The sequence below is a fragment of the Neoarius graeffei genome, chromosome 24 (genome assembly GCF_027579695.1).
Source record: "Neoarius graeffei isolate fNeoGra1 chromosome 24, fNeoGra1.pri, whole genome shotgun sequence".
Classification (NCBI taxonomy): Eukaryota; Metazoa; Chordata; class Actinopteri; order Siluriformes; family Ariidae; genus Neoarius; species Neoarius graeffei.
The window spans coordinates 14,014,629-14,036,761 of record NC_083592.1 but is presented as its reverse complement, the minus strand read 5'-3'; the positions used below and the strand labels follow the sequence as shown (position 1 = coordinate 14,036,761).

Below are 22,133 nucleotides of genomic sequence, written 5' to 3'. Positions count from 1 at the left end.
AATAGAACAATTAATTTAGGGCCACATAGCCCCAAACTGTCCATTTTTTCCTGCTTCACTAGGACCCAATTCAAGATACCATGTCATGCATCACAGGGTGGGCTTTCCCTATTTGCACAAGGCATTGTAGGATACAAATTTGAAACAGGAGAGAAAAATGGAAGGTGTGCAAATGAGAGACTGACTATAGTAACAAAGCATGTTGCAAAGAAAAGGAAATGCAGGACCAAACCATCAGTGAGACCAACTGTTTAGTGACAGAATGATGTCACAGTCAAGGTAAACCTGTGCATACACACATGGACTGTCTGCATGCCATGAACAAGTTTCATGCACATTTGCTTGGGAATCCCTTCAAATTAAGTAACTTCCCAGCCACAGAATGGCTTGATGTGAGATTACAGAAATAAACATCACAATGACCAAATTTTAGAGGAACCTAAAATTTCAGAGTTTGAAATCAAAAGGCTGTCTAGCCTCATCATCCTAAATGGCAAATACAAGTCATGCAGATTGTTCAGTTCAACTTCAGTAATAAAGCAGCAGCCACTACAACAGCTGCTTCAGTATTGGTGCTTGCAACACTTCAAGTGAGCATTTAAGTTATGGAAGGACTACACTTGGGATGTGTAATCAATGACCAGGTGGTGTGATCAGATTAAGTTTAAACAGCACTGATACATTTATAGTAGGCTGCATGTTAGGTTTTAAAAAAAAAAAATAAAAAAAAGCACCTCTCAGCTTAGTGTTACTTTGTTTCAGGCCCCTGTTCCATTATTCCAGAAACCATGACCAGGCTTGATAAGTAGGGACAGACAGGTGGGGAGCTTGGTTTCCAAGACTACATCTCTGTTCCCATCATTTCATGGTATGTCAAGATCACTAAGAGCAGGGTGGTGCCTGCATTGTTAACATTCTGATGAAGTCAAGCCAAGTATCATAAACCACACCCACTCACTTTACACCCACTGCTTTCCCACTGAACTCCGGTTCAGTGTCAAGTTATTCCAGCAAGCAAACTCACAAGAACAAAGAAAAAAAAAAAACCACACGAATGCACTTCACATTTTTCATTCCTTTTTTTTAATGCTGTGGGGGGGGGGGGGGGGGGATCTCCATGATGAACCAAAACTAGCACCACAGTTTACTCATCGCTTCCACACAACGCCAGCAGGATCTTCTCATAATCAGCCTTTGTGTCATCCTGAAAAGAACACATCAGGGCAATGAGATGAGAGCTCAGCATAGTGTACAACTTAAATGCAAGTGTTACTACACAGGTTTTAAAAAAAAAAAATCAAGATATGCCACACCAGACAAAGACTTGCCCCCCCAAGACCATATGCATTACCATGGGTGTGCATTGAGGTTGCTAGTAGTACCACCTAATGACACCTCAATTTTTGCACAAGTGCCTTGTTTATACTCTTCAAAGTACTGCTGTACAAGACAATCAAAAGCTGTGCACCATTTTTTGTGACATGCTATAACTGTTCCAAAACCAAGCTTGGAGCTGCATCTGTCAGGAGGTACTAGTCTTAAGCTGGATTAACACAAAGAACCTTAGAAGTTACACATTCCAGCAATTACATTTGGAGCTGCTCACCAAATACTGGTGGAACCCAACAAGACAGTCATAGCTGCACGAGTGTTGCTAGTCCCTTTTAAATATTGCTGGAAGTTAAAACCACAAATAACCATTAACCAAAATGGTCAAGTCCTGTTGCTAACAACTTGGTTGGGTCGATTCAGCCATGGGAAACCCACTACAGGGGTCCTTCCCAGTGTGCTGCCTTCAAATTAGGCAGAAGATACCTTCCAAATTTGGCTCAAGAGTTCAAAGAGCTGCCCATGCAGGTACACAAGCACTGACCTCACTTTTCTATTCATTTATCTTGTAGCAGTGAGATTAGGCAAGCAGATGGAAACACCAGGAACCAGCACTAGTCAATTCCTAGCCATTATGTAATGAGAACCTACCAGGATGTCCTTGTACAGAGTCTTGCCATATTTCTTCTTGTACTCATGCTTGATCTGTACCATGTCGATCTCTGAGCGCGACACCATGATACGGGTCAGGATCTTTGCTTTATAGCCAGAGCCCTATACACAGGTAATACAAACAGCCATTTCAATCTGCAATCACTTGTTAGTGTATGGATTACACAACCCCTGCTCAGGGGACTGGAGTGGGTATATTAAGCCTAAAAATGCATTTACCTTCATTGCCAGGTTGAGTCTGTCAGCAAAGTAAGCGGGTCTGCTTCCAGCACATCTCACTAGGACACAAAGCAGAGAGGATTCCATCATAAGTGTGGGCTGCAATTTAAAGCCTCAGCATGTTCATCTTGGAACAGGTTCTCAAATATGAACTTGGAACATGAGCAGCCAAAATATTCAATTCATATCTACAAGATGATTCCAGACCATCTGATTTCACAATTTATGAGTAACAGATCACAGAAGTGAGTTGATCTTGAGTCCTCATTGCCATGTAAAGATTATATTGCACGTCAGAACAAACATGCACCACCTCATTCTTGCCATAGTTTTGCTGAAAAGAACATGAGTGGCAAACAAGGGACTGAAAGTGGAACACACCTCACTGAATTTTAACATGCTACACCTGTTATGTTCCATGAACACTTTGTCCAAACCTGCAACCAACTTGCTCTGAACCTTGACCTCAGTTGAGGCATTACAGTATTATCCTACAACCCAACCCTGAATATTACCCAGACATCACTACAGAATGCTAGAAGCAGCAAGCATGACCATCTTACCAACAGCATCCAAAAGGCTCTCGATGTCTCCCTTCAGCTCCAGGTCAATTGCTTTGGCCACATCCACTTTGCTGTACTTGGAATAGCATTGAAATGCTAGAAGGCAGACAAATTAAACATGTTTAGCATTCATAGCATCTTTCCATGAAGTGGGCAACTCCAAAGATGGTACCTTTTCGGAGCTGAGGGGCACTCCTGCTGGTCAGGATGTTGATGAACACTGAGCAGTCTGTGCCCTTCCTCTTCTCTCCAGCCTCATAGAGGTCCTAAAAAAAAAAAAGCAAGCCAATGTTAAAAGCATAAAACACCAAGTTCCATACACCTGCACATCTCCTTACCCTGGCATCTTTGTCTGCCAGATCCTCTTGCACAAGCCTGTCCTCACTCCTGTTAGCCTGCAGAAGGAGCAAAACAATATTCAGTTGCTGACAAATCACTCACATCCTATTCACTCAGTTTAGTCATGCACACCTTGCAAAGAGCCAGAAGGCCATCCCTGAAGTGCCCACTTGTGTCACTCTTGATGTCCGCCTCCAGCTCCTTCTTGAATTCTGTAGAAAGGAACATGCATTTTGGTTGCTCATTCCTACTGCAATTTAGGAAGTGAGTAAGCCACTGTAGCAAGCATGGTTAGCTAGCTAGCTTATAACATGGTAAACTTTAAATTAACATGTTTAAAAGTACACTATGGCAGAAACAAGTCAGTGTGGTGCTTTGCACTGAAGAGCAAGCCATCATGCACCAATAAATGACAAGTCCAGCTTACCCTCCTTGTAGGCAATTTTGAGGTCTCTGATCTGCTGATTGTTTCTGGAGGCCAAAATCTCAATCAAGGTGTCCTCATCTGTGCCCAAGCCCTAGAAAGCAAGCAAGTGCTAAAGATCAAGAAAGCCAGAAGTTCTATGAGTACAGGTTACATTCAATGTGTTCTGGCTGAAAGAGCTGCAGTATCCAAATTTACACCATGCTTTTATAGGATATTCAACATCCTTCTCCCTCATGACTTAAATACAGAGTTGAGAAAGAACCAAATTTGCTGTACTTGTACCCCAGTTTTAAGGGCTCATGACCAAGTCATGCATTCAGACTTGTAAACTGGAGACAAGGATTCATTTTTCATAACATGCCACAAGATTATCTACTTAATGCAAGAGAATGCACATTCACCTGTTCAGGAACAAACTAACATTAATGGCACTAAAATGCCTGGAGAGAATACCCCTAGGATTGTCCACTTTGCTTATACAGACTTCACATGCGGGGGGGGGGGGGGGGGGAAATGCACTGCTATGTGCTCCATATGTTGGAAGAACCACTAAGGAGATGACCGGGACAGCCTTGACCTTCAAGTCACTTCACAAGACTCCAACTAGAGACGTAAATGACACCATGTTCATTGCCCTGTTGATGTGGGACTTGCCAAGTGATGAACAAGCTTTATCTTTAGCCCATTAACTGAAATGGGGCAGTCAAGCAGTAACATTAGTCCAACACAGTAGCAGAGTTTCACATAGAGGCAGCAACAGCCACAGTTGGAGTTTGTGCACAGACTCAACCCTGAGTGAAATTTTCCTTTAAGGACTTGAACACTGGAGATATGAGCCCAGACTTGGACTAGAGGTTTTAGTGACTCAACACCACCACTGGTAAGAACAGCACCTCTGAAAGTTCATAGGGATTCCAGACATTATGTACCTTCAAGGCCAGTTTGAGCTGCTGGGCATCATACTGAGCAGGAGTCCTGAGCAAACCCAGAACCACAGTCTCCAGTTCACCCTTCAGTGCTGACTTCAGAGCTAAATCAAGGGGCTGCACACAAAGGGGCAAAATTTTTCACCAGTTTTAGGCACTTCCAAAAAAAAAAAAAGTACATTTGAAATCTGCTTTTATTATACTTCATGTTCCCTCCATCAGTATACCAACAATTACCCTTTTGTGATAGACAATTTGTGGTTGAGACTTAAGCCAATGTATACACTTGAACCTGAAGAGTTTGAGCAGTCACCTTGCCAGTTGCCTTCTCAAATGCAGCTTTGATGTGCTGCCTCTGTTCATTGGACCTCTTCACAAGAACTTCAATGATGGTGTCCTCATCTACACCTGAGAGCACCCAAATACAGGTTTAAACACTTAAGTCAACAAAAAAGTAGCCTACACAGTCCAGGTTACATTTTCCTTTTGCATGTGACTACCAGCAGTTTCCAAACTACACAGTATATCTACAGTTTATACAATTCATGAGTCAGTGTATTTGGTCTGAGTCAGTGCTGATTAAATCCTGTTGTTCACGCAGAGCTAACAGACATAAGTAACAAGTGTCACATGAAGAGGGTGTTACCCTTTGTTTTGATTGCTTTGTCTAGACGGTCTGCATCTCCAGCTGGGTTAAAATGGAGGTATGGTCTCACAGTCCCCTGACAACCCTACACAGTGTTAAAACCACACATGATTTGCATGTTAAATGTAGAGAACACAATATACAAAGGGCAAAGTTCAGATGGTAAAGTGATTCAGCTTCATGAACAGCTCATGTCCATTTATACAAATATGGATCATAGTGTCAGGTCACAATACACATGCAATGATTTATTCAAGCCAAACAGGTAACCATAAACATCTCACTCCTCATCAGCTTTGTAACACCAGTGCAAAAGTAAGGATGCAAACCAAATGTTTTGGCAGATTAAAATTCTCATAGCAGAAAATTAAACCAATATTTAACATCTGCAAACATTTACCCACAACTGCATCAAAGACAACACCCTAGTAAACTTCTTGCTATTCAAGCAAAATGAATCTACAGATTTGGATTAGCTTTCATCCTCCCAAAAGAAAGCATGACCAAAGCACAGAAACAGTTAAACTTTCCATTCTTGCAGAAGGAGGTGATTTAATCCAGTGGTCAGAGAGGACATGCCCACATCTGACTCATAAACTCCTCTCCCTGTTCTCTTGCCTCCTTTCCTTCCCTTTCACCCCCTCCCCTTCTCTCTCTGGAGAAGTTTTCCATCCAATGGGGGGGGGGGGGGGGGGGGGGGGAAGTGTTTTTTTCATGCATTCCTACAATATCTGAAACTTACAAGGTCATCCACACCCAGATACACCGTCTGCTGAAGAAATGAAGAAATGAACGACATGTTGGATGGATCTGCAGGAAGTGACAAACGTGGCAGGGATTTAAATCCTAGGATTTAAGAGAGATGTATATCAAGTTACTTTAAGAAAACCATAGCAGGATTAGGAGTGATCAGTTATTAATCAGGCAGAGTACAGAAAGACACGAGTTCATTTGGACAAAAAAGTGATTTAGTGTGAGACTGATGGCTCACTTCAGGCATATATGCTTAAAACAAGTTAAAAAAAAAAGCAAAGCTTCTCCCCCCCTAAAGTCTGCATAAGTAGTACACAACCTAGTTTTGAATACATTATGCCTCAAGACATCAGCTATATATTATATATATTTTTTTAATTATTTAACAGCAATGCACTAGAGAAAGTTTTCCAGTATCACATCTACAAACCATAACTCAACAAATACCCAAAAGCATCACAATACCAACCTAAACTCTTAACTTACCAAGAGTTCAGATCTCTCACACGATGGAGAAGCAGAAAATGCTGCACACACGCCCGTGCTTTATATCCAGGCTCTGACGTAACAGGTGTGGCGAGTTTTTCAGTCGCCTTGATGTTTGAGTTCCTTGTGGGCGTGGCTATCTGCCGCGTGCCTCAGAAATCCAGGAAGTGAAAGAAAGAAAAAACGGAGCACCACACCCTTTACTGTTTTTGTTCATCGTAGAAATGAGGTCTTTTCGAGATTTAGAAGCATATAAACAACCTAGCAAACCGTGAAAACCCGGATTGTTTTTCCTATTAAACATTGTTAAGTAGTTATCTAACATTAATGTGCAGAATTATTCAGAAATTTGACATCTTTAACATTTTCAGACATATTATTATTATTATTATTATAGCTTGGTTTGAGATCAAACTATAATAATAAAAAAGATAAAAAAGACAAACTTTAATGTGAATGATGTTTATAGCTACAATTCAATGTGAGATTAGTTACTTCCTGCTTCCACCAATGTTCTTGGAGGAGGTATTGTATTTGCCACTGTTTGTTTTCAACATTACTCAAAATAAAATGAATGGATTTTGATGAAATTTGGTGGAAAGGTGGGCCAAGGAACAATTACTTCAATTTTGATGCAAATCTAGATATGTATATGGATCCAGGATTTTTATTTATTTATTTTGCTTTTCCCAACTCACTTCTTCCAGCTTGTCCCAATTATGTGGGTGGGGTCACTGCCATGTGAACCCTGTTGATCCACATATGGGTTGTTTTACAATCAGGGTACAAAGTTTGTGTCACAGGGGTCCAAAATTCAAATTGATTCAAACTGGTTCTTGTATCAGTTTTTAAGTGAAGGACAAGTTAAAGAGCAGATTTCAGGTCATTTTTTGACATAGGTGTATGGTAGTTTTGTGTAATCTGCTATAAGATAAAGAAGATTAAGTGTAGCTTTAAGCAGGGCTGGGAGAAACAAATGAAGTGATTCTCGGAGAGGACATTTTTTTTTTTTTTGGACAATTCAGACTCCACTACTTCCATAGTGCTTTTAAATATAAGGCTGTAAGCTTTGTGTTAGTTGTCTCTAATATTTATGTCCCAATATCTTGACCACATTTTAGGATGAAAATAATCATTTTAGATATGTTATTTTATACTAAAAATTAGCTGTCTCGGAGAGGACTTTTTTTTTTTACACAGTTACATACTAATTTGATCAAAATAGTCTGAAAACTTACTGGCATTCAATATTAAAACTTAACTATGTTTCCAATGATATGGAACCAAATATTTGTTTTATGGTATAAAGAATGATTGAAGTGCATCCCTTTTGGAGCTACCTGTGGTCAAAAAAGCACTTTTTCTAAATGACATGAGTAATTTTGCTAAATATGATATATATTGCCATACATTCACCAAATTTTTTTGCATGGTAAATAGAGCTATCACAGGGCTACAATAAACAACCAAGTTTATTTAGTCAAGCCTTTTGATATTGAAGATAAGTGTTAAATGTGATTTTTAGCTTGCGTACCCTGATTGTAAAACAACCCTTATATTAATTCTTGGGTTTCAATCATGTGACTTTTCTTAGCGATTTCACTGCTCGTGGTTAAGCAAACCAAAATGGCTGCTGTAGTGCAAACAACTAGTGATCATTTATCAGATTATGCTTGTAATCCAGAAGCCACTGCTCGCTTTAGATATAAGCTGGGTTGCCAACTCTCACGCAATGAGCATGAGACACACGCATTTGACTGACTTCACACGCCATACCTCCGATTTTTCACGCTGGAAAAAATCTAGTTTATCTATCTGATCTCGGCTACCCATTGCGTCGCGCCAACCACTTGCGATCGATCAATTATGCCTTACATCGAGAGCTGTATACTAGGCATGCTAAATCATTATAGGCCTACTGCCGTGCCACAGCCTCTATCTTCCCCAACAAGCAGCACAGGAGAGCACCTCCTTAGCACACGTTTATTAAGGCGCATTTTTAGTTTGTTTACTGTATGTTATCATACTTTATGACTTTATTTGAAGCCATACTGGAAATGTTGTAAAATAAAGCAAGTAAGAGATAATATTACAAATGCAAGAAGAGCCATTAGCCACCATGCCTATTGTTTATTTACAGGGTATTTATTTTTAATTATTTATGATGTATATAATTGCTCAGTTAAAGTAAATAAAGCATAGTCACCTGTAATATCAAAGAACTTGACCGTTTTGCTGTAGGCCTGCCTACCACAAGATTCAGAATAAGCACAAGAAACTTGTCCTCCAGGAAAAGGCATGTTGTTGTGACTGAGTAGATTTATTAAACCAACATGACTATTTTTGAATTCTTTCAAAGGTAAGATGTCCCGAAGGGTAAGACCACTGGCAGGACAAAAGCGGAATATTTTATTTGACAGGACAGGACAGACAGAAGAACATCAGACAGGACAGACAGAAGAACATCAGACGGGACAGACAGAAGAACATCAAACAGGACAGACAGAAGAACACGCAGAAGAGCAGGAGATAGGACAGACAGAAGAGCAGCAACAGACAGCAGCCCAGACATGGCCCGAAGAGTCGCACATTGTCTGGGGCAGCATCATGTCCGTGTGCTTTTAAAAATGAGTGGACCTCTACATGGCCATTCATTACCAGAGGGAGCCTCAACACGCACTACTGGTGTGCAGTATGCCATGTGGAGAACACGTATTGCCACCAGGGTGTGGCGGATGTAGTGCGCCACATAAAAAGCAAAAGCCATCAGGACAAGCAACGGGCTCTTCAGTCCACAGCCTCAATATCCCAATATGCAATATCTGCTCCCTCTGTTGGGGGGATGTCCGACCAAGAGGTTAAGGTATGCTATGTGTCATGGTCCTGTCAAGGTTAAAGAGTTTTTGTGTCAGGTTGATCATGGTATCGTCATGATTGATAGTTTTGACTAGTTCTGTTTTTTTTTTAATCTCTGCATTATGTTTTACAGTTGAGTTTTCTTAGTTCTATGTCTTAAGCGCTCAATAGGGCACCTGTGCTCTATTTTTTTCTGGTGTCTCTTTAAACTTAACTATGTTCTTTTAGGAGTGCTAATAACTTATTTTCTTACAGACAAGGAGGGCTGAGGTCAAAATGACTGCAACTTTAGTTGAGCACAATGTCCTACTGGCATTTTCCGACCACCTGGGGCCTGCACTGAGAGAGTGTTTCAAAGACTCCAAAACAGCTCAAGAATTTAGGTATGCTCGAACAAAAGCTTCGTGTATAGTCAATGAAGCACTGGCCCCATACTTTACAGAGGAGTTAGTGGCAAAAATGAAGGAAGCACCCTACACCTTGATAACAGATGGCTCTAATGACACAGGTATTTCCTAAACTGTTGGATATGATATTTTTTTCTTCCATAATGATCTTGCCTGATTTTAGTTTTTAAACATCTATGAAAATGCAAGCATTTTATGCTTTCATGCTGTCATTACAGGAGTAGAGAAGATGAACCCATTAACTGTCCGCATATTTATGAACAACAAAGTTGTCCATCGCTTTCTCAGTATGTGCACAACCAGCGGGAAGAGCTGTGGGACAGCTGACATGATTTTCTCAAAAATAAATGCCACCCTAGAAGAGAAGGATATTCCTTGGCGGTACTGTGTGGGTCTGTCGGTAGACAATGCTGCCGTGAACATTGGTCCACACAACTCCATCGCCTCCAGAGTCCGAGAGAAGCACCCAGGCATTTACATCCATGGCTGCCTGTGTCACGTAGTTCATAACACTGCAAAAACAGCAGGGGTAGGCTTTTTTGACGTGAGTATTGGCCTGATGGAACTTTGGATGTAACTTTTATTTCACTGTACTGATTACATGCATTGACATGCAATGTTTTTACAGTTTAATTCATGTATTGCAGGTGTCCAGTTTTGATTTGGAGGACCTGGTAGTCGATATCGGATACTGGTTCAAGGGTAGTACAAATTGAAAAGGGGTCTGTGGCAGCGGGGGCGTGGTCAAGCATCGGTCTGTGACAGGAGGGTGGAGCCGGGGAAGGTGAGTGGCAGATTCGCTACACCTGACTGTAATTAACCTGTGTTTTGTGTGTGTTTCCCCAGTAAACCGCTCCCTATTTTAGGAGGCTGAGAGAGAGCGGAGGGAGCGCGACCCGGGATTGGAGGCTGAGTGTGTGTCTGTGTGCTGCGAATATTTAGACTGAAAAGTTTACTAATAAATACGTTGTCACTACCTCCAAACGTTGTCCTGCCGTCCTCTGTGCTCCACCCACTCATTGTCCGCGCTACAGGGTCATTCCATGCCAAATCAACAAGAGGTTATGCTCGACCATCTCAGATTTCAATGCAATTTGGAGGGCTCAGAGATACTATTAAAAGAAGTTAATCCCCAAAAACTTGAGCTTCCTATCACCAATAGTTTCAGAGATACAGGCATTTGGATTTTTCGATTTTTTTTGTTTTTTGCTCAAAACATACATATTTCAAAGTGCAATATAATCTTTATTATGCAAGATAGAAACCTAACATTTTGCACAGAGAGACTCAATGTCTTGTACTACAAGCTTCAACTTAGAATTTCAATTGTCATTGTATATTAGATGGTGATTTTAACAAGGAAATTAAAAAGACAAATTTGCATTTTTTGCATTTTTAACTCATTCTGGAAGCTTGCTTGTGTCAGTAATGCTTAAACTAAGAATGTTATTCAAATCTACACAGAAATATCTACCAATTTCAGTTTTACCAAGTCTCCACTATTCCTAGTTTGTCTGTAATAGGGTTTTGAAATTTGCCGATTTCTAAAACATGCCATTTTCAGTAGCAAGAAATCCAATGTGGGATAGCAGTTAGGAACTTGTAAATTTTTTTCAGTAATCCCCAAGACCCATATTTTATATTTCCAAATTTTTGTTCTGTGTCTCTCAAGTATTTTTAAACTACAGGGGTTTAAAAAAATCCATTTTCACCAAATTCGAATTTTTGATATATTTTCATATAACTGATATTTGAGGGTTAATAAATGCTTCAATAAGGCTCAAGTAGGTTAGGAGACATGTTTCTTCCTCAATTTTACATAAAATTTCAATTAATGTATTAATTATTTGTATTAATTATTTGTAAATTGATTTTAATCTAAGACTGTGTAACATTAGCAATCAGTGACCAGCTATTGTGTACCAGTCAACAGCCAGCCTTATCAATATCAACACAGCACAATAGGTGACCTTTGATACCAGAACAGGTGGCTCATATCTTATAGTTTTAGAGTCTGTAAACTGCATACTTGTTCAGATAACATTATATTGTTTGGATTATATTAAATACATTGTAATACAGAGCACTGAGAAAATTTACCAATGTTATTAACTGAATGTGTTTCTTTGCAAGGATTGGATATTTTGAATAGTTGACTAGGGAATTTAATTGTAGTTGCTTTCAATTTGAGATCAGTATAAATGAGTTTGTTCTAAGACATCTAGAAATGGCTGAACTTCCTCCCTGTTCTATAGGAATTGGACTAAAGAAAGATTCTGACTGCCATAAACTAACATACAACAGAAATTGTAAGTTAAGTGATTTATATGAAAAATGACTGACTTCTTTAGTTTATATATATATATATATATATATATATATATATATATATATATATATATATACTGAAAAATGTGAAATGTTCATATATTATTTAGCTTATTTCAAAATGATAATATTTTTAAAACCATATTTCTGTGACATGAACACAAGTAAAATGTTTCCTTATCTATACAAATCATTTAGTTGTATTTATCAGTCCTTAATCATCAATAAAATGGAAATAATATCAAAAATTCGAATTTGGAAAAAATGGATTTTTTAAACACCTGTAGCTCAGAAATACTTGAGAGACACAGAACAAAAACTTGGAAATATAAAATATGGGTCTAGGAAATTACTGAAAAAAATTTACAAGTTCCTAACTGCTATCTCACATTGGAATCCATGCTACTGAAAATGGCATGTTTTAGAAATCGGCGAATTTCAAAACCCTATTACAGACAAACTAGGAATAGTGGAGACTTGGTAAAACTGAAATTGGTAGATATTTCTGTGTAGATTTGAATAACATTCTTAGTTTAAGCATTACTGCCACAGGCAAGCTTCCAGAATGAGTTAAAAATGCAAAAAAATGCAAATTTGTCTTTTTAATTTCCTTGTTAAAATCTCCATCTAATATACAATGACCATTGAAATTCTAAGTTGAAGCTTGTAGTACAAGACATTGAGTCTCTCTGTGCAAAATTTTAGGTTTCTATCTTGCATAATAAAGATTATATTACACTTTGAAATATGTATGTTTTGAGCAAAATGCAAAAAAATCGAAAAATTCAAATGCCTGTATCTCTGAAACCGTTGGAGCTAGGAAGCTCAACTTTTGGGGATTAACTTCTTTTAATAGTATCTCTGAGCCCTCCAAATTTCATTGAAATCTGAGATGGTTGAGCATAAATTTGTCAGATATTTGTTGATTTGGCATGGAATGACCCAAAGGGTACTTGACAGGTGTGCATTTGGTAGTACCAAATTATAATATTGAAAATACAGAGCATTAGAATACATATGATTTATAATGAAATGTCTATAACAGAGTTTTGTGAGCTCCATGAAACAAGAGTACATGGAGATCCTCATGCACGTCTCCGTTCGTTGGTTAAGTCTTGAGCACTGTGTAACACAGATCCTGAGACTTTATGAACCATTGGCCAGCTACTTCAAATCTGCTAGTATGGTGCCTTACATCATTTCGTTATGCAGTTACAAATGCCACTGAATAGTTAACTGTACACTTGTGTTACTGACAACCTGGTTTTTTTGTTGCTTGTTCTATTCAAGATGAAAAGCAGGTGAGATTCAGGAGACTTCAGGCAGTGTTCACTGACCCCATGACTGAGGTGTACCTACTGTTCTTCCAGGCCAGCATACCAACATTCACCACATTTAACCTCCTCCTCTAGCGAGAGCAGTCATCAATATTTTTGTTACATGTTGAGGTACAATGGGAGAGTGGAATATGATTCTGCTGTCTTTTTTTCCATTCTGGGTTTTGTTGCTGCTATCTGCTGGGAGCTTGTACAGCAGGTTTCACCCAGTGTTTTATAGCTATAAACATCTGTGTTGTAGATGCTAAAATTCATTCGCAAGCTGTGTGCGAAGTTCATGGTGTCAGCAGCGCTGCAGGGCTGCGAACCGGTTCATGAAATTCCCTATAAAGAAAAGGCCATCCATTTACCAGGTCAGTGTTTAATTATTAATCATTATTATTCTTATCAATAAAATTGAAGTTTCTAATATCAAAGTGATGAGGCCAGACTATCGGGGAACCTCATGTGATGCTTTGCCTTGAACCTAGCCGTTTTTTTGCCTCATAAGGAGAAACCTGGTAAGGTTGTCCTAGTTCTTGTATTGACAATGAGCTTCTGGTTAGCCCAAAGCCACTGAGCTTCTTGCAGATCATCAGCATAACTCAGCATTTCTGTTAACCTGATTTGTTGTATCTTTGGCAGGAAGAAAGCTGAACATTGGCTTCACCACCAGGGCTAAGCTCAACAGGTTACTGGATGATGGAGACATCACACCACAGCAGATGGAGAAATTCTATGAGGCTGCTTTGGCATTTCTGATCAACGTTGTGGACGACGCTTTGAAGAAGCTGCCCCTCCAAGAGCCACTGTGCAAGCATGCCAAATTTGTAGATGTCCAGCAGAGGTCTGAATGTGACATAGAAGATGTCCTTTACTTTGTTGAGAGGTTAGGATCTTTCAGTAATTACTACTTGTTATCTAAAATATCTTGAATTTGTGGCCAGGCTAATGAAAAGGCATTTTAACCATAGAATTTTGCCTCTTAGAATGAGCTGTCCCTAAGTGGCATCTCTTTTTAAATGTTTGTATGTATTTACTGCTGTTGGTTGATGACCATATATCAAAAACAAGTAACTTGTAACTGTACTTTCATAAATAGGTTTCCCCACCTGCTCCCATACCATGGACCAGCGGAGCATGATCTACTGGCAGAGGAGTTTCTGGAGTACCAGACAATGCTGTTGCCACCACTGCAGCACCCAGAGGAATTTGAAATCGAAAGCTTCTGGGCTGAAATGGCTACACGGAAAGATAAGATAAAGCTTATTTTTGTACACCAAGAACACAGTAGAAACAACCTCTTGAGCATTATTGATAGCAGTACATATAAAGCATCATTGTAGATGCATGTATTTTGTCTGTGCATCAACCTATACTCATTTGTCAAAAGAGATAAAAGGAAACATCACATGAGTGCATATTTCCATTGTGTTCTTGGTTCATTTGGCACAGGTGACAGGAGTAAACCAATTTCAGAGGCTTGCTGCGATTTCAAAGCTGGTCCTCATCCTCCCACATTCCAGTGCAGATGCAGAAAGGGTGTTTTCTGTGGTGGGCCTCAACAAAACAAAGACAAGAAACAGTTTGGCCCTAGATGGTACCCTCTCCTCAATCATGACTGTAAAGATGGCAGACTTGGAGCCCTGCTTTAAGTGGGAGCCCTCGCCCATGATCATCAAGGCCTCCAAGAAGGCCACAGGCCTGTACAATCAAGCGCACAAAACTTAGGACTTCTCTAGCTTTTTGTGAACATGCTGTTGAAACACTGTTCAAATTCAGTTTTTTTGCAGCACATCTGCTCACTGTTTAAGCACTTTATTTGATTATGCTGTTTATGTAAATGTTCTGCTAAACCCAGTGGTGTGAAAATGACTTGAATGAAGGATGGATGTCTCTGAAAGACTAATCTTGTATAATTTTTTTGACACAACCTAATGCTCTTCAGAATGCAACAGTTATTCAAAACATCAATCAAGGACAGTATGCAATAGGCACATAGGCAGTGAAAATGCAGGGAAACACATTTTGGTACAAATAAGTGGTCTAATTCAGCCAGAAATTGACATTGCATAGTCTCCTTCAATTCAAGTCAATCCAGAAAGATTGAGGTGTCAGTTAAGAAACATAAGTTTGCACAAATTATATGCCACACTCAATTTGTCCTAAATGCATTAATGGACATATTTGCTAGTGTCTTTTTTCATGAACATTACCAAAAACATCTCATCTCATTATCTCTAGCCGCTTTATCCTTCTACAGGGTCGCAGGCAAGCTGGAGCCTATCCCAGCTGACTACGGGCGAAAGGCAGGGTACACCCTGGACAAGTCGCCAGGTCATCACAGGGCTGACACATAGACACAGACAACCATTCACATTCACACCTACGGTCAATTTAGAGTCACCAGTTAACCTAACCTGCATGTCTTTGGACTGTGGGGGAAACCGGAGCACCCGGAGGAAACCCACGCGGACACGGGGAGAACATGCAAACTCCACACAGAAAGGCCCTCGCCGGCCCCGGGGCTCGAACCCAGGACCTTCTTGCTGTGAGGCGACAGCGCTAACCACTACACCACCGTGCCGCCCTACCAAAAACATGTAGGTTATTAAATCATTGACTTATATAGGCTGTTGTGAATAATTAAAAAAAAAAAAAGACAGAGAGAACAATATACTGAGGAGACAGGGTTTCAAAGAGGGCAAGACAGGTAGAGAATATTTGTCAGATAACAGGCCCTGATGAATGCTCTGTTACTAATAAGAAATATAGATAATAAATAAACTAATAAGAAATATATTAATATAGCTTATTTAAGTATGACCAAAATTTTTAAGCCCAACTTTGTGTGCACATTCCCACCTATGGCCAAGGTCCAGCTTTTTGTGTTTCAATACTGTTCAAACTTAATCATTTTAATGTTTCTTGTAGCACATGCACATTTTGCTTACTGTTTAAGCATTTTATTTGTTCTTCTGCTGTTGATATTTTTCCCCATGCTAATCTTCTGCTGAACCCAATGGTGTGGAAAGCCCTTAAATGCATAATGAATAGTCAGTGAGGGACAATCTTATGTTTTTAATAACTGTTGCAAAAATAACATTTAGTTTCAATTAAGAAGGTGTTTAGGCTTAGCTGATGAAATATTTTCAAACATGAACTTGCCTTTAAATCTGAAACACAGGTCTATAGGGCTACAGGAACATTGGCAGTCATCTGTAGTTTTCTAGTGTGGGGGCTTTTAAGCCAAAACTTGGTGCTTTTGTTGGCCACAAGCTGAAGGCCTGGCAAGTCAGGGTGTGTAGGAATGTAGGTATGGCACATCTCCAGCAGGCCACTCCAAAAATCCACCAGAATGTAGGAAATCACATCTACTAAACCCAAAATCTCAATCCCACTTTCATTGTCCATCTCCAGCTGGATGACCCACAAACAAAACACCAGAGTGCAGGGGGACAAGTGAAATATCAAATCGAATACAAAATTCCCACTTGCTGTGTGGTGTGTGAAAAAATTTTGCTGTCGACCCCCCCCCCCCCCCCAAAAAAAAAAAAAATCTCACTCCAAGGAATTTTGAAAAGTTGGCAGCCCTGTATAAGGAGTATACTAGTGCATCTCAAAAAATTAGAATACCATGAAAAAGTTCCTTTTTTTTCATAATTTAATTCAAAAAGGTAAACTTTCATATATTCTATATTCATTACATGTAAAGTGAAATATTTAAAGCCTTTTTTGTTTTAATTGTGATGATTATGGCTTATAGCTCATGAAAATCAGAAATCCGGTATCTCAAATTATTAGAATATTCCCTAAGATCAATTAAAAAAAGGATTTAGAATACAGAAATGTCCAACTTCTGAAAAGTATATTCATTTCTACACTCAATACTTGGTTGGGGCTCCTTTACCATGAATTACTGTATCAATGCGGTGTGGCATGGAGGTGATCAGTCTGTGGCACTGCTGAGGTGTTATTGAAGCCCAGGTTGCTTTGATAGCAACCTTCAGCGTATCTGTATTTTTGGGTCGGGTGTTTCTCATCTTCCTCTTGACAATACCATAGGTTCTCTATGGGGTTCAGGTCAGGCAAGTTGGCTGGCCAATCAAACACAGTAATATCATGGTCAACAAACCATTTGGTAGTAGTTTTGGCACTGTGGGTAGGTGCTAAGTCCTGCTGGAAAAGGAAATCAGCATCTCCAAAAAGCTCGTCAGCAGATGGAAGCATGAAGTGCTCTAAAATCTCCTGGTAGATGGCTGTGTTGACTTTGGACTTGATAAAATACAGTGGACCAACACCAGCAGATGACATGGCACCCCAAATCATCACAGACTGTGGAAACTTCACACTGGGCTTCAAACACCTTGGATTCTGTGCCTCTCCACTCTTCCTCCAGACTCTAGAACCGTGATTTCCAAATTAAATGCAAAATGTACTTTCATCTGAAAAAAGGACTTTGGACCACTGAGCAACAGTCAATTTCTTTCTCTCCTTAGCCCAGATAAGACACTTCTGACATTGTCTCTGGCTCAGGAGTAGCTTGATATTAGGAATGCGAAAGTTGTATCCCCTTTCTTGAAGCTGTCTGTTCGTGATGGGTCTTGATACACTGACACCAGCCTCAGTCCACTCCTTGTGAAGCTCTCCCAAGTTCTTGAATCAACTTTTCTTGACAATCTTCTCAAGACTGCGGCCATCCCTGTTGCTTGTGCACCTTTTCCAGCCACCCTTTTCAGCAATGACCTTTTGTGGCTTACCCTCCTTGTGGAGGGCATCAGTGATCATCTTCTGGACAACAGTCAAGTCAGCAGTCTTCCCCATGATTGTGGTTGTGTGTACTGAACTAGACCGAGAGATACACTGTGTTCATACTGTTTTACTCAAACTCGAAATGAAATATTCTAATATTTTGAGACGGGGTTTTTTTTATGTTTTTGTACTGTATGCCATACTGATTAAAATAGAAAAATGCTTGAAACATTTTAGTTTATGTGTAATGAGTCTATAATATATAACTTTCACTTTCTTAAATAACTGATGGAAAATATTCAACTTTTTCACAATATTCTAATTTTTTGAGATGCACTAGTATATAGGGAGCATAGTTTTATGCCAGATGCCCTTCTTGCCACAACCCTCCCATTTCTGGGCTTGGGAAACAACCATTCTCACACACCATTCACACCTATGGACAATTTAGAGTAGATTGGCTGTTCCCAATGTAATTCAAAAAGCAGTGAGCAGATTTTGATGAAATTTGGAGGAAAAGTGAGCCATGGGCTCACTGTTTTAGTACATCAAAACAGGAACAATTGTTTAGATTTTGATTCAAACTTGAATATGTATGTGGATGCAAATTTTTTGTCTCTTTCCAACGCAACTCCAAAAGTAGTGAATGGCTTTGGATGAAATTTGGTGTACAGCTTTAGTATCATCCTAGGTTAAAGTCTTTTGATGTTGATAATATCTGGCTTGGTGGAGGTATGCGCTCTACTGCGTGCCCTTCTAGTTTTGTCATGTTACTGAGAAAAGCACAAACTCATCTGTCCTGAAAACTTACTGACTGTTACAAAGCAGTGACACTGGAGACTTCTTCCATAAATGTGAAACAGTCGCCTCCTTTCAGGAAATGTCTCCATGTGAACAATTTATCTGGTAAATAACATATTAAATATGTTTATTACTGTATTAGGTTTAAATTCTGTCAGTTGTCTGCCATCCAAGCGCATCAATATAAACACTGTTGTTAGAGCTGCTGTTTGAGAAAATGAATCCACACTTTCAGAGCAATCAGATTCAAGAATTCAACAATGCTGTGATCTAATTAGCAATAAACAACAATATACAGTGCAACATGTACTGAATTTGTGACTAGTAGTTGGTCAGTTTGCAAGAGAGGGGGGCTAAAACATTTTGCACAGCAACAGAGTCTGTAATTGTAAACATACAAAGTGGTCTATATGATAGGCTGACCTGAAAAAAATGCATTTCTACTTAAGGAAGGTGTAGCTAATAATAACCTGTAAACTCTATGTATTTGGTCAAGAGCGAAAAAGTGCTTAAACCTCTTCAGCTAATATTATTAATATTAGGGCAGCACAGTGGTGTAAGTGGTGAACACTGTCGCCTCACAGCAAGAAGGTTCTGGGTTCGAACCCAGCGGCTGATGGGGGCCTTTCTGTGTGGAGTTTGCATGTTCTCCCCGTGTCTGCATGGGTTTCCTCTGGGTGCTCCAGTTTCCCCCAAAGATATGCAGTTAGGTTAACATGGGATGGCCTTGGGCTGAAGTACCCAAGAGTGGTGGCATACACGTACGCAGTGGCTTTGCTTTCCTATGATGAACTAAATTACTTTGTGCAGTGACAGTAAAGGCATTCTATTCTATTATGCATATTCATACACTGGTTTATCTTTAGTGCAGATCATAAAATGCTTTACAACTACACATCCATGAACTCTACAAACACACCCAGCTCTTCACATATTTGCACATGTTCTTTCAACATCCTGCCTTCTTGAATATCTGTGCACATTATTTTTTCCGTTTTTTCTCTGTAACACATACCAATAATGCTTTGAATTTCAGTCACCAGTACATGCACATCAAAGCATGTTAAAGAGAACAGCAGCATGGCTTGATTATCTTAAACATGTAAAACGTGGGGGAAAACGTGTATTTCTCCCACTCGATAATTAGGTTCATGAATTATGAAAGATGTCATATTAATAGTGTAGAAATGTCACTTCAGTAGTTTGTATATCAATATCCACACCATAATTTTGCCTCAAGCTGACTTCTTGTTATAGAATACCCACATTTTTCTTCTTTTTTTAATCTTCATAGAATTCAGATTCATATGTTTGAAGTTTTTCATGTTGTCTATGTATCTGCATGGATTTCCTCCAGGTTCTCTGGTTTATTCTTACCACTGAAAAACATGCAACTCAGTGAATTGGCAAAACAAAATTACCCCTAGGTATGAACGAGTGTGTGAATGTGTGTATTCATGGTACCCTGTGAAAGACTGGAGTCTCATCTAGGGTGTATTCATGCCTCATGCCCAGTGGCTCCAACACTCACCAGGATAAAGCAGCTACTGAATGAGTGAAGGAGAACCTTCTTCAAGGCCCCAACAATCCCAGATAGCAGAAGATTTGAGGCTAAGTAGGTTTGGGTTTATTTATTCTTCTACTGTCAGAGAAGGGAGATGAAGATAGATTCCAGTGCAGTTTAGAGTTTATTAAAGAACCTGGCAAACGAATCCAAAACAAGATCCAAGAAACACAGTCCAAAAAACGAGCAAAAAGTCAGGCGATCATCATGCATCATGTTAAGTGTAAAATTCAGACAAGGATACACTGAATGTTACTTCAGAAAGTCAATGTGGAAATGGAGTCCTTATATACTGTGGGTTGTAACTGTGTTCAGGTTTGTGTGATTAGAAAGCTGAAAGTGATAGTCCATGGGTCTTGGGAAGTATAGTCCATGGCTGCCATATTCGTATGAAGTTGTATGTTCTGGGAAATAGAGTTTCTTGCTGATTCTGGTGTTGACCTGAGCTCTACATCAGGGGTTAATGTGAGCCAGCGTGATCTGGAATGGTGATCCAGAATGGCAATCCGGAATGGTGATCTGGCACCCTCAGTAAATTCTTAAGGTTTTTTTTCCCTTCTACTCCACTGCACGAATCTGTGATGTCAGAAACAAACCGATCATGATTGTAACAGTACGCTGCTCAGAGAGCACAGCAGAGTCAGAATGCACGTGAACTATTATTTATTGGTTCTCATGCAATGTTTTTTTCTTTGCAATTTCAATTGTTTAATCTGGACGAAAACCAATGTTTGATAATTACTTCTTTATTCCTTATTTCCTCTTACCATTTTTGACAGCACACATGTTTGGAATGACAAGAATTTATATACAGTGGGGCAAAAAAGTATTTAGTCAGCCACCAATTGTGCAAGTTCTCCCATTTAAAAAGATGAGAGAGGCCTGTAATTTTCATCATAGGTACACTTCAACTATGAGAGACAGAATGGGAGGAAAGAATCCAGGAAATCACACTGTAGGATTTTTAATGAATTAATTGGTAAATTCCTCGGTAAAATAAGTATTTGGTCACCTACAAACAAGCAAGATTTCTGGCTCTCACAGACCTGTAACAACTTCTTTAAGAGGCTCCTCTGTCCTCCACTCGTTACCTGTATTAATGGCACCTGTTTGAACTCGTTATCAGTATAAAAGACACCTGTCCACAACCTCAAACAGTCACACTCCAAACTCCACTATGGCCAAGACCAAAGAGCTGTCAAAGGACACAAGAAACAAAATTGTAGACCTGCACCAGGCTGGGAAGACTGAATCTGCAATAGGTAAGCAGCTTGGTGTGAAGAAATCAACTGTGGGAGCAATTATTAGAAAATGGAAGACATACAAGACCACTGATAATCTCCCTCGATCTGGGGCTCCACGCAAGATCTCACCCCGTGGGCTCAAAATGATCCCAAGAACGGTGAGCAAAAGTACCAGAACCACATGGGGGGGACCTAGTGAATGACCTGCAGAGAGCTGGGACCAAAGTAACAAAGGCTACCATCAGTAACACACTACGCCGCCAGGGACTCAAATCCTGCAGTGCCAGACGTGTCCCCTGCTTAAGCCAGTACATGTCCAGGCCCGTCTGAAGTTTGCTAGAGAGCATTTGGATGATCCAGAAGAGGATTGGGAGAATGTCATATGGTCAGATGAAACCAAAATAGAACTTTTTGGTAAAAACTCAACTTGTCATGTTTGGAGGAGAAAGAATGCTGAGTTGCATCCAAAGAACACCATACCTACTGTGAGGCATGGGGGTGGAAA

General features: G+C 39.7%; 1 protein-coding gene across 1 annotated transcript; it reads right to left on the bottom strand.

The window, feature by feature from the left end:
* Window positions 1–1,060: 1,060 nt before the first annotated feature.
* Window positions 1,061–6,466, bottom strand: anxa1a (annexin A1a). Its single transcript, XM_060906748.1, has 13 exons — window positions 6,361–6,466; window positions 5,864–5,967; window positions 5,122–5,206; window positions 4,789–4,883; window positions 4,479–4,592; window positions 3,550–3,640; window positions 3,255–3,334; window positions 3,122–3,178; window positions 2,956–3,049; window positions 2,784–2,879; window positions 2,221–2,279; window positions 1,981–2,103; window positions 1,061–1,204 (listed from the first exon to the last, which is right to left on the bottom strand). The coding sequence occupies exons 2-13, from the start codon at window positions 5,918–5,920 to the stop codon at window positions 1,145–1,147; spliced, it is 1,011 nt and encodes a 336-aa protein (XP_060762731.1). The 5' UTR covers window positions 5,921–5,967; window positions 6,361–6,466; the 3' UTR covers window positions 1,061–1,144.
* Window positions 6,467–22,133: the final 15,667 nt, after the last annotated feature.